The sequence below is a fragment of the Vicugna pacos genome, chromosome 32, assembly GCF_048564905.1.
Source record: "Vicugna pacos chromosome 32, VicPac4, whole genome shotgun sequence".
Taxonomy (NCBI): Eukaryota; Metazoa; Chordata; class Mammalia; order Artiodactyla; family Camelidae; genus Vicugna; species Vicugna pacos.
The window spans coordinates 4912073-4924820 of NC_133018.1; the positions used below are offsets into that span (position 1 = coordinate 4912073).

The 12748-nt window shown below is 47.4% G+C and overlaps 1 protein-coding gene across 2 annotated transcripts in view; it reads right to left on the reverse strand.

Moving 5' to 3' along the window:
* Window positions 1-11613, reverse strand: part of OSBP2 (oxysterol binding protein 2) — a 100464-nt gene extending 88851 nt beyond the window's left edge. For both annotated transcript variants that reach the window (XM_031670246.2, XM_031670245.2), the window contains exon 1: window positions 10950-11613. In XM_031670246.2, the coding sequence (XP_031526106.2) occupies window positions 10950-11596 (647 nt within the window). In that variant the 5' untranslated portion in view covers window positions 11597-11613. The remainder of the gene's footprint in view (window positions 1-10949) is intronic.
* Between the last annotated feature and the right edge of the window lie 1135 nt (window positions 11614-12748).

The window sequence follows — 12748 nt, forward strand, 5'->3', positions numbered from 1 at the left end:
GACTGAACAAGGGAAGGGCACTGTCAGCAGAGAGGGGTCTTCCCCGTGGCCAGTTTCCTGAACTTGGATAGTCCATGGTATGGCTGCCCCAGAAAGATGCCTAAAATATATCTTTCTCATCCTCTGGCAAACCCAGCCCTGCTCCCCACACTGGACCTGTTAAACAGGGGTGTGGAGTTAAACAGGAGGTTTTCACTTGTTCAGTGTACACTGCTGGCAAAACCCTCACATTCAAAACATCCCTTTCAGTTATGAAAGAGTTTACCAAATGCTTCTGCACCATTTATTTCAAACAGCCAAGTAGGGTATTTACGGATGAAGAAAGCCAGGGTCACAGAGGTTGGGGGCCTCCATCCCCTTTAACTGACAGCATATACAAAAATTAACTCAAAATGAATGAAAGCCCTAAATGTTAGGACCTAAAAGTATACAATTCCTAGAAAAAAAATCAGGGGGAAAGCTTCATGACAGTGGACTTGGCAATTGGGACTATGTCCTTTTTATTTATTTATTTTTTAATGTTTTTATTTTATAAAAATTTCTTAGTTTTTACTGAACTGTACTATATTTATGATGTTAGTTCCAGGTATATAGCAAGTGATTCAGTTATACGTATACATACACATATTTGCATATTTTTCAGATTCTTTTCCATTATAGCTCATTACAAGAAACTAAATATAGTCGCCTGTGCTATACAGTATGTCCTTGTTGTTTATCTGTTTTATATGCAGTAATACGTATCTGTTAATCCCAAACTCCTAACTATTCCTCCCCTACCCCTACAATCCCAGGTAACCACAGTTTGTTTTCTATGTCTGTGAGTCTATTTCTGGTTTGTAAATAAAATTTGTATCTTTCTTTTTTTTAGATTCCACATATAAGTGGGGACTATGTCATTCTTTAGTTGGACACAATCAAAAGAATAAAAAGGCAACCTACAGAATGGGAGAAAAATATTTCTAAATCATGTATCTGATGAGGAATTAATAACCACTCCTACAACAACAACAAAATCAAACAAATTTTTTAAATGGACAAACGACTTGAATAGACATTTCTCCAAAGATGGTATAGAAATGGCCACCAAACATATGCAAATGTGCTCAACATCACTAACCATCAGAGAAATGCAGATCAAAATCATAAGGAGATATCACTTCATACCCATTAGGATGGCTACTATCAAAAAAAAAAAAACCCCACAGAAAATAACAAGTGTTGACAAGGATATGAAGAAGCTGGAACTTTTGTGCATTGTTGGTAGGATTGTAAAATGGTGCGACCATGATAGAAAACAGTATGGAGTTTCCTCAAAAAATTAAAACTAAAACTGCCATGTGATCCAGCCAATTCAGTTCTGGGTGTATATATCCAAAAGAATCAAAAGCGGGGTCTCAGAGATATTTGCATACTCATGTTCTATTCACAGTGGTCAAGGAGTGGAAGCAACCCAAATGTTCACTGACAGATGAATGGATAAGCAAAATGTGGTATACACTCACAATGGACTATTACTCAGCCCTGAAAAGCAAGGAAATCCTGACACATGCTACAACATGGATGAACCTTGAGGACATCATGGCTCAGTGAACTAAACCAGTCACAAAAAGACAAATACTGTATGACTCCACTTTTATGAGGTATCTAAAGTAGTCAAAGTCATAGAAACAGAAAGAAAAATGGCGGCTACTAGGGGCAGGGGGAGGGGGGAAAGGGGAGTTGTTTGATGGGTAAAGAGTTTCATAGTTGCAGGATGAAAAAGTTCTGAAGACCTGTTTCACAACAATGTGAATATACTTAACACTACTGAACTGTATATTTAAAATTTGTTAAGATGGTAAATTTCACATTATGTGGGTTTTTTTATCATGATAAAAAGAAATTACATTGCTAATTAATGACCAAAAAAGGAAGCTGGGGTGGGGAGCAAGGCTTGATTTTCCACTATCTTTGCAGCCTAGAGGTTACCAAATTCAGCAATGGCTAGACCCTGATTATGAGGGATGTGGCTCTACATACGATCTAATGGAAACATTTTAATATATACTTAAGAACTGGACAATCTGGTACTGAGAGAAATATGGTGACCCAGGAGGAGTCCTAGTAAATACTTTCACATGTTTTTCTCACTTTCTATCTAGCAGCTAGACAACTGGATGCTTAGAAAAGACTTCTGGTGAATTAGATGGACCTCTAATTCAAACATATTTATTTTCAAAACGTTGTGGGGGGGAAAGGGAATCAGGACTGTGTAGTAACTGAGAACAACAGCTCTGGACTTGAATCTGGCTGTGCAACTTAATAGTGGTGAGATCTTCGAGTCTTTAACCTTTTTAGACCCATTTCTCCATCTGTAAAACAGAGACAACAACAATAGAACCTATACCCCTCAGGCTTGTTCGGAGGATGAAATGAAATAATCCATATAGAGTGCTTAGAACAGGGCCTGGCACATGTTAAATGTGACAAATGTCATGAGAAATAAAACCCTCTGGGGATAGTATATTCAAGACTACACTGCTGGCAGTTTCTGAAGAGGCAAGGGAGGCCTACCAACTGTAGTACACATTTTGTGGCATTTGCCTCGTCCGCCTCTTAAAATAGGGTTGCCAGATAAAATACAGAATAAAAAAAACAATCCTAAGCTAAAATATATAGTACAAGAAAAGATATAGGAGGCCAGTTAAATTTGAATTTTAGATAAACAACAATTTTTAGTATGAGTATATCCCAAATATTGCATAGACTATACCTATACTGAAATTTTATTTATTTCTCCTTAAATTTATTTGATATTTATCTGAAATTCAAATTTAACTGGTGTTTTTATTTGCTACATCTGGCAAGCTTCCTTGGAACTGCCTGCATCATCCCAGGTGGCCTGGGCAGTCATTTCTGACCCAGGCCCGTTCCCAGACTCCAGTTGATTGAACTTGAAGTTGACCCTTGACCAAAATGGAGCCAATCCACTTTTCCTTCATAGAAACTGGGTTCAGGGAGTTTGACAGTTTCTGCTGTAGTGATGGTTGGGCCTCAGGAGCTGTGGGCAGCAGACATCTTCTGCCACATTGTCCAAGGAGTAAAAACAAAACAAACAACAGACCGGAACTTAGAGAAGAAAATAAGAGGAGAAGCAGACATGAGAAATGCATAAAGTGTGCAAAAAGCCAGGCAGGCTTTGTAAACCATCCTGTGGTCCCACACGAAAGCCTTTTACACACACACACACACACACACACACACACACCCCGCTCAAGCTGCACTGGGAGGCTTTGATACTTGCAACCAAAAAGTCTAAGAAATCAAGGCAACTGTAGACCTAATTCCTGAGCTAAATATGTCCCATGTTATTGATTCGAAGGGTAAAAATGACTAGGAAGCCATTTTTAGCTCAACTCTGGTTCTAGTGATCACTCTGAGGGAAGCCAGTCCCCAGGTAAGCAGTCTGGCTGCTCTGAAGCCACCATGCAGTAAGGAAGCCCACACCAGCTCGTGTGGACAGAGCCCAGGGAGATGCCTTGAGACTCTCTGGGGAGACAGAGATGTCGGCCAGCCCTAGATGCTCCAGAATCCACCATTCCAACCCCAGCCACCAGCTGATCACAGCCCCACGAGAGGGCCTGAGCCAGAACTGTCCAGCCAAGCCCTTTCTGAGTTCCCAACTGACAGAAACTGTGAGCGATGATAAAATCATTGTTGTCATTTTAAGCCTCAAAGTTGCGCAGAAACAGATAATGGATAAACTCAGTGCACGTGGGCAGCTGACCTTGCCAACTGTTTCCACGGCTAGCAAGTATCCGATCACAAAGGAACAAGACTAGCTTCTTGTGAAGCTTCTGGAGCCAGCCCTCCTGCTGTGTGGTCACAAGCAGGGCCCAACTCTGAAGACAGGAGAGCCAGGCGTGGGGGGGGGTCTCCTGAAGGAAGGCAACAGCTGGGGAACCCAGTGGGGCCGAAGGCCCCCCAATCACTCCTTCATGGGGGAGGCTGCTGGAAGGGGTGGCTTGTTTAGGCAGGAAGACAGGAGCTTCTGACTGTCTTCCCGCCCCGGTGGTGTGGCGGAATCCCAGCTGGGTTCAGATCTCAGCTCAGCCACCCACTAAGTGATGCCACTGCAGTGGGACAAGCCCTGGCTTTCTTATTTGTCACCAGGACATAAGAACTACCTTTGTCATAAATTGGGATGACATACGCATAAGCACCGTATACACCATTAAGCTCTGTTCAGATTTGGTCATTATTAGAATCTACAATAGAACAGGAAAAAAATAGAGGGTACTGCCTCAGTCAAAATTTTTGTCTCATGCATTGAATTTTTCTTTGATGGGCCAAAGACCTTAAATACAGACAGGACAGTCTCTGCCCATCTCACAAAGACATGAGCATTAAGGTAAATAGAACACTGAGGTTCTTTTTCTGTACCTCTGTTTCCCCTCTTTTCAAAGATTCCTGCAAGTCAAAGCAGGCTGGCGTCAAGGCAAATTCCTGTTTCCATGCGCCTCATCTGAGCACCATCCAGCCTACCAGTCAGAGTAGAGTCAGAAACGGCTGACTCCAGGGCTGGGACAAGAGAAGTACAAAAAGAGCCTTGAACATCTTTTCAAGCCAGACACGGGAGTCAATGTCAACTCCGGCTGGCCAATACCAGCTGTCAATACCATCAGGGTCCCTTCCAGAGGACTCAAAGGTCAACTGAAGAAGCCCTCACTAAGCAAAGACAAGGCAGGATGATGTAAGCATCACTGAGGGCAATACAGCCGTGCCTGCATCCACGAGCCTAAAGTGCTACTTAAGAAAGCAAAACTCACTGACTGCTCACCACTGGAAGATAAGAACCAACTCATTATTTTGAAAGTTTGCAAATAAATGGAAAGAATCAAACATTTACTCTGCCTCTCCTGTGTGAACTGTATCCCTGAGGAAGCAAAGAGCAGTAGATGAGGGTAAGTTTCTCATTACAGAAGTTATTCCTGATAATAAATGAAGAAGTGACAGAATTAGGTTAATCCAAGACAGATCGTTACCACCTGCTGACAGCACAGAACGAGAAGCCACCAGATGTTATGAGCTCCTGATGCAAGAATGCAACATATTTATAGTTTCTAGATTCATCTACCAAGTTAAGGAACGACAGAGGACCGTGTTACCCTAAACCAAGAGGATGCAGTCCGCAAAACCCAGACGTGGGAGGTTCTCTGGGTAGACCTTATTTAGGCCTTGATACAAACAAATGTGTCAAAAACCCACTTACGACATTTGAGACAACTGAAACTTTGAACACTGACTGGATATTTGATGATGATAAGGAATTACTGCTAATTTGTTTTAGTTGTAACAGTGGTATGAGGATATGGTTTTTTTAAATCCTTATGCTTTAGAGGCAGCCACTGAAACATTTACAGGGAAATGTGAAATGTGATACTTATAGGGGAAATGAGACTTCAAAATGGTGTGAGGTGGGGGCGCTGTGATGGAACAAGATTGGCTAGGAAGTTAATAATTATTGAAACTGGGAAACAGCCTAAATGTCCATCAACAGGTGACTGGATAAAGAAGATGTGGTATATTTACACAATGGAATACTATTCAGCCATAAAAACCGACAACATAATGCCATTTGCAGCAACATGGATGCTCCTGGAGAATGTCATTCTAAGTGAAATAAGCCAGAAAGAGAAAGAAAAATACCATATGAAATCGCTCATATGTGGAATCTAAAAAACAAAAACAAAAACAAACAAAAACAAAGCGTAAATACAGGACAGAAATAGACTCACAGACAGAGAATACAGACTTGTGGTTGCCAGGGGGGCGGAGGGTGGGAAGGGATAGACTGGGATTTCAAAATTGTAGAATAGATAAACAAGATTATACTGTATAGCACAGGGAAATATACACAAAATGTTACGGAGGCTCACAGAGAAAAAAATGTGACAATGAGTGTATATTATGTCCATGTACGACTGAAAAATTGTGCTGAACACTGGAATTTGACACAACATTGTAAAATGATTATAAATCAATAAAAATGTTAAAAAAATTATTGAAATTGGGTAACAGGTGCATGGGGGTTCATTATACTATCGTCTACTCTGATATATGTTTAGAAGTCTTGGTAACAAAGAGTTTTAAACGTAAATGAATACAAAAAAGAGCTTTTACTACTGTCATACATCCTTGGCTTGGGATAAGTCTCAGAAAAGGAGCTGAAAAGCTGGGCCATGTGTAGCCCCCATGGTCACTCCTTCTCCTGGCAATTCAGTGACTCCCCTTGGGTGACTGCAATAGTCCAGGCTGCTCGCTGGGTCTTTATGACATGCAAAAAAGATTAAAATTACAAAGCATGTCTTCTATTTTAAAAAAATTCATTGTAATTTGAGACTCTACTGAGTACACAGTGAAAAGACACAGCCCCATGCGCTGGTGGGGAGCAGATGGACCACCACCCAGCTGTCAGAGAACGGACCGCTCTGCCAGCCCAGCTCATCGCAGGGGAATCCAGGCAGGTCCAGGCTGAGATGACCTGGAACTGAGGCTGCCCTGCTAGGATGTCTGCAGCAGTGAGGAGGGTTCTCCTCGCTGAGGGACTGGCAGGGGCAGAGATCTGGATGGGAGAGGGAAAGGCATGTGGGTTGCAGAGGGGGACTAAGGCGAGTTGCGCAGAAGAAGGTCAAGACTGGAGGAAGGAGGGTGGGGGGACCAACTGGGAAGGGCAGTGGGCAGTGAGCCCAGGGGCACGATGTGCTATCTTTTAGGAAGACAGCACCTCTTGCTGCTTCCAAGGACAGCACAATCTGGCAGGTTCCTGTGCAAGCTCAGCGAGGCCACCTGCCCTCTTCTTGGTTTAGGCAATGGCCCAGCAATGCAGATCACACAGAGTGAGTTGAGACTGTTAACCCGGCATTGGATGCACAGGGCTGCGACCTGGGTGTGTGATCAGAAGCCGAGAGGAGTGAGGCGCAGCCATCAGGACTCCAAGAACTCTTAAAAACAGACAGACGTGGGAAAGACTCCCATAGAAAAGGTCAAAGCTTACAGCACCAGCATGACCCTGAAACTCACTGACTGCTGCTTCCTGTTTATGGTTAGGAAGGGAGCCTCTTAAAGTCACATCTGTGTGGTGACACCTGGTATGTGACTCACCACACGTCAAGCTGCCAATTTTGGTTTAGTTCAGCGTGTTTCTAACCATCTCCTCCTCTCCAGTCTCCTCCTCTCCTCCTGTCAGCATCCAGTGTGGTCCCATTTCCTCCGTTTTCTTTTCCCCCAGGATAAGCAGATATTGATCTTCGTTTAAGGAATCTCACATCCTTTTCACTAGCCTGTCTTTCTTTATTGACAGTTTGCCAACCCCATCCCGGAAGACTCCACGCAGCCTGACTACTCAGCCCCCTGGGAAGCCCCCAGGACACCTTGCCTGAACCTGCGGGCCTCTTACTGATCAGCCAGGACGGCTGCAGGCTTCCCTCCTCCTCCTCCACCCAGTGGTTTGGTGACGCTGCTGGCCCTCAATAAATGGTATAATCAAAGCTGCTGGACGCTTCTATCACAATATTCCAGACTATATCCTGGGCTGATATGAAGCAGTCAAAGTTAGTCCCCCCAAATCACATACTGTACGATATCCTTTTTTAGAAAGCTAAAAATAGTTGAAATGAAAAAATGTGTTTTTTTTCCTTTTAAATTGCATGTAGATGAGGTAAAACTAGATAAAAAGAAAAGAAAGAGGATGGTGATGGATTTGGGATGTTGGTTATCCCTGAGTGGGGCAGGCTTGGGGAGGGAGCACGAGAAACAGGTACCCACATTTTCTCCACATTTCTCCAAACATCAGGGTTCATTTAGTCTAAAAAAACAAAAACAAAAACAGCGTGTTCTTTCTGAAACAGAAGTTAGCAAAAGAAGTGGCTCTGATTCCTTCTGCACCAGCAGGTAAAGCTGACTCCACCCAGCCCCTAAGGAAGGGAGATCTGGAATAAAAGTTCTCTCACTCTGTTTTCAGCTCGCAAGCACTTGAATTTGCCTCTATTCCGGCCACACACACTTGGAGAACTACCGAGAGCAGGGGTCCGGGGCTGGGGGGACGTGACAGCACATGGGTGGCACTGGGCGCAGACGGAGCCCAAGGGAACCCACCCTGCGCTGCTGGCAGGACTGTGAGCCGTGGGCCTGGAGGGCGCTCAGCCCTTGAGCCAGGCAGGCAGGATGGCCAGGCCTGGTCTGGGAGGCAGGATTCAGACTAGAAGCAGGGACAGGAGGGTGGGTGGAAGGTCTGAAGTGCTAGGAGATCTGAGGAGAGGCGGAGCACAGGATCTTCCAGAAGGCAGACGGGCGTGCAGGGGAGACAGGACCACTGCAGCTCCACCTCGAAGGGCCTTCTGTATGGAGACTGACTTGTCTCCCAGGGCAAACGTTTGGGCACAGTCTGCAAGCTGAGTGCCTTGGGATAAGCCACTGAAGCTCATTCACTCAGCCTCAGTTTCCCTTTCTGTAAAATGGGAATGAGGGCCCCTCCATGGCTGGCCTCACATGGAGCTGAAGGAAGGCAGAGGGCTGCACAGATGTCACAGATCCTTTGTCCCACTCAAGTGAGTCAAGCAACAATTCTGCCCACCTTGGAACCTAGAAATGTCCAAGAATGCAACTACAGAGCTGGACTGTGCAAACACACACACGAGAAAACTTGTCCCCACACCCTGCTCCCCCCCAAACCAGTATTTGTCTCCACAATCTTATCAGCAAGCAAGAATTTTTCTTAGTTACCTAGACATTCTGCACACTTGAGATTACCTCGAAGTATCTATTATCTATACCTAGCTACCTGAAGAAGAAAAAAAACAGATGGGACATTTTGCTCTTCCAATTAAAATAAAACAAAAATGCATGAGGTCAGGTTTTACTTCCACTAGAACTAGGCCTTCCTGCCACTGTGGGATCCTATACTCATAAACATTACCTGGACCCTTACAGGGTATAGTATCCGGTAAAATACAGATAACTCTGAAAAGCTGAACTCGAGGACAAGTGGGCATCAGGACACACATCTGGGACAGGCAGAGACTGTGGAGCACGAGAGGCCCAAGTCAGAATCTCTCTCCACTGCCTCCCTGGGCCAGTGACATTGGACAAGCCATGTCCCCCTGTCAACCTCAGAACTCTTCATTTGTACAAGAGAATAATCCTGGAACCCATTTCATAGTGTGGTTGTGAGGATGAAATAAAGGACCATAACATAAAACCGAGAGTGTGGTGCATAGCCGACATGCCTTATTTGTCATGCCCCCTGCCTTTAAGAAGACAGAGTGACACTTATAGTGAACCACTGATGATCCCTAACACCGTGTGTCTTCGTAAAATGTCTACATATCTGAAAGAGTATGGTAAGTGGGATTAAAAACACACATTTGGAAAAGTATTTTTTTCCCCTAAAACACTATGTTCTGTGAGCTGTGTTGTGCAGCTGAGTGGGCTGAGGAGTACCAAGACACCAGATAGGACGGACACATTAGAAACACAGGTCAAGGAGGGAGGGCATAGCTCAGTGGTTAGAGTACGTGTTTAGCATGTGTGAGGTCCTGGGTTCAATCCCCAGTACCTCCATTATAATAACTAACCAACGAAATAAACCTAATTACTTCATCTCCAAAACAAAAACAAAAACCCCACAAACAAATTAAGTAAAATATTTGTTAAAAGAAAAGAAACACAGATCAGCTTTCTCTCCTGCTGGGAATTAAAGACAGTGATCCCCCCTTTGGAGTGGGAACCATCACTTAAGTTCAGTGGAGCTCCCAAATTCTCAGGGAGTCATAGACTGAACGATCCTCTAGAAGCTGTGTTTCCAAAAAGGCTATGAAGGACCACATAAATCCTCTGTGGGTGACCTGAACAGATACTGCCTGGCCAAGTGACCTGGGCAAAGTGACCTGAGTTTTAGCCAACAGCAAGGCAGGGCCCTCCTGTTTGCAATGACAACAGAGCCATGCTTCTCAGACTGTGGTCCAGAGCAGCATTACCTGGGAACTTGTTAGAAATGCTGAATCACAGGCCCCTTCGAGACCCACTGCAGCAGAAACTCAACAAGGCGGGCAGAGCGTTTGGCATCTCAACGAGCCCATCAGGGAATTCTGTTCTCTCAGGTTTGAGAATCCACGGTATAGAGTGAGTGATCTGAGATCTCAAAGTTTAAACCAACCATCCCCAGGAAACATACAGAGGCCATGGCCAGTAGGAAAGGAGAGGAAGCCTTCGGTCTCTTTCCCCCTTTCAATCAATCTCAGTGTTAACTATCACCACTGGACTTCAATTTTGAATCCCACACTGTTTCTGGACTGAGAAAGTCCATGGTGGGACACTTGCCGGTTCTCATAAGATACCAAGATGGGCTCCTGATGGGCAGAGCTGAGTCTGAAACAGCTGTGAGTCTGCTGTGCCCCTCTCTACCACCTGGCAACCAGCAGGCACCAGGAAAGGTGGGAAACAGTCTGATCAGCCAAGGAGGGGACAGGAGCCCTTCCCACAAGTGGGTCCCAAGGACTAAACAAGGGTACTGTCTCCCTCAGTCCCTAATACAATGACCTCAGTTCCTGAACCAGAAAGCTCCTGAATCAGGAACTTTGGGGGACTGACTCTGTCTAGCTGTCCCAGGTCCCACAACTACGAAGACCAGAGGGGCTTCAAGGCCCCAAATCTCTCCCTCACTCCACCTCTTTGCTCACTCCCTAAAGTCAAGCTGCCAGATCTCATGTCCACAGGGGCTCCCCTACCAGAAGCCAGGGCTCAGCCCTTGAAGGTTGGCCAGAGGCACTATTTCTCCTGCTGGAGTACATGTTCCCAAATGTCCCTAGGCTAGTGCTGGTGTCCTCCAACTTTGGATGCCCTCTGTCACCATCACTGCAGCATTCTGGCCCTCCACACTCAGCCACCCAACCCTGACACTTTCGTACCTGTAGTAAGACAGGAGGCCATTGCTGAGCACAAACCAGCGGCGCTGGTAGCCCTTCAGGTAGTTGGTCCACTTGAGAAGCCAGCCCTTGAAGCTGTCCAGTGGTAGTAAGACCATCGGGACAGAGGAGGTCGTGCCACTCCCTGTCACCGGAGCCCCAAGATGAGTCTTCATTTGTCCCGGTCGCGAGGGCTTTGGTGCCGGCAACAACCCTGACTCGACTTTGGTCAAGGCCACGCTCCCCACTACTGGCCCCAGCGCCAGGACCTGCTCGGATGGGGCCTTGGTGAAGAGCCCAGCCCCCACGCTTGAGCCTAACTCTTGCCGGAGTCCTGACCCCGTCCCTGACCCGGTCCCCAAGCCTGGCAGCACTTCCAACTCCTGTCTGAAGCCTGGCCGGGGCTCCGACATCTTCTTGGACTCAGGCTCCGATCTTGGCACCCGCTCAGAAACTGGCTCCGACACCTGTTCTGACACTAGCTCCCGCTTGGGCTGGGGCTGAGGCTTGGGCTCCGGTCCGGAGCCGGGCGTGTAAGCGCTCATGCTCGGCGCCGCCGTGTGGCAGGACAGGCAGGGGACAACCGTGAAGAGCGACGAGAGCCCGCGGGAGCGGCCGCTGCCTCGGCACAGAGCGGCCGCTTTCCCCATAGAGCCTGCCGACCCGAGCGCGGCCGGGCGGGGGGAGGGAGAGCGGAGGCGGCGGCCAGGGGCGGGGCCGGGGGCGCCGTCACGAGCGCGCGCGGGTCCCTCTGCGGCCCGTGTGCCCGGCGCTGCCTGCGCCAGCCCGCTGTCGTCCCCGCCGGCGCGAAGCGGACAGCGCTGGGACTCCCCCCCCGACCCTCTCCTGCGTCGCCTGCTCCCGGCTGCCGGCCCGGCCCTTGGAAGGCGCCCTGGAAGCACTTGTCGGGCGAGAGCCTGGCGAGTGGGCGACGCGGAAGGCACAGCGCACTTCAGGCCACGATCCCTGCCTGCGCTCCAACCTGTGCCAGGCGCTGGGGGAACAATGATGAATGCGGAGCCCGCCGGCTCCCAGCGCAGCCCTGCCTGCCGGCCCTGCGCCTGTGCCCACCCCACACCCCCCGAAGCACAGGCGCTCAGCCAGATGAAGCCAAAAGCTGAGGAGGACGCCCACCAGCCTCAACGGGAGACATTACCTGTCTATGGGTCCCTCCGCTGCGACCAGGCTCAGGGGTCTGAAGCCACCGCACCTCCACCTCCTGGGCCCGCCGGCCTCGGGTTCTTCCAGGACACTTCGCTGCAAGTGGCAACATAGTCCAGGCTATCTAAGGGAATAGAGAAAGCGTTTATATTGTAAGTGGAACGTTTTAGTACAAGGAGCACATCTAAAAGTGGAAGTTCTTAACTTGGAGCTCCTGGACGTCCCTGGGAATCTTGGCTGGCTGAAGCTTCTGCGATAGTCTGCAGAGTTTCACTGGTCTGTGTATTTTTCTAGGGAGAAGGTCCCTAGTTTTCATAGGATTCCCAAAGGAGTCTGCGATCCCAGAAAGGTTAAACAGCACTGATTTTAAACAATCTGTCCTAAAGGGAAAGGTCAATGGTTACTACAAATAAAGGGAAACACAGGTTGAAAGGTTGGGTAGTGGGCGTCTGCCCAGACCCCTCCAGCTCTAGACCTCGGTGCAGGCTCCTCTCTGCTCATCCTTACTTTCCCCTTACCCACTGTCTATCCCTTATCCTGCTTGTGACAAAACCACCTGTGCAGGAGAAGCCCCCTATGTGAAGTGATGGCAGGTGCTGACAGACTGGAAGGTCCTAGAAACAAGGAGGTGCAGACACTCC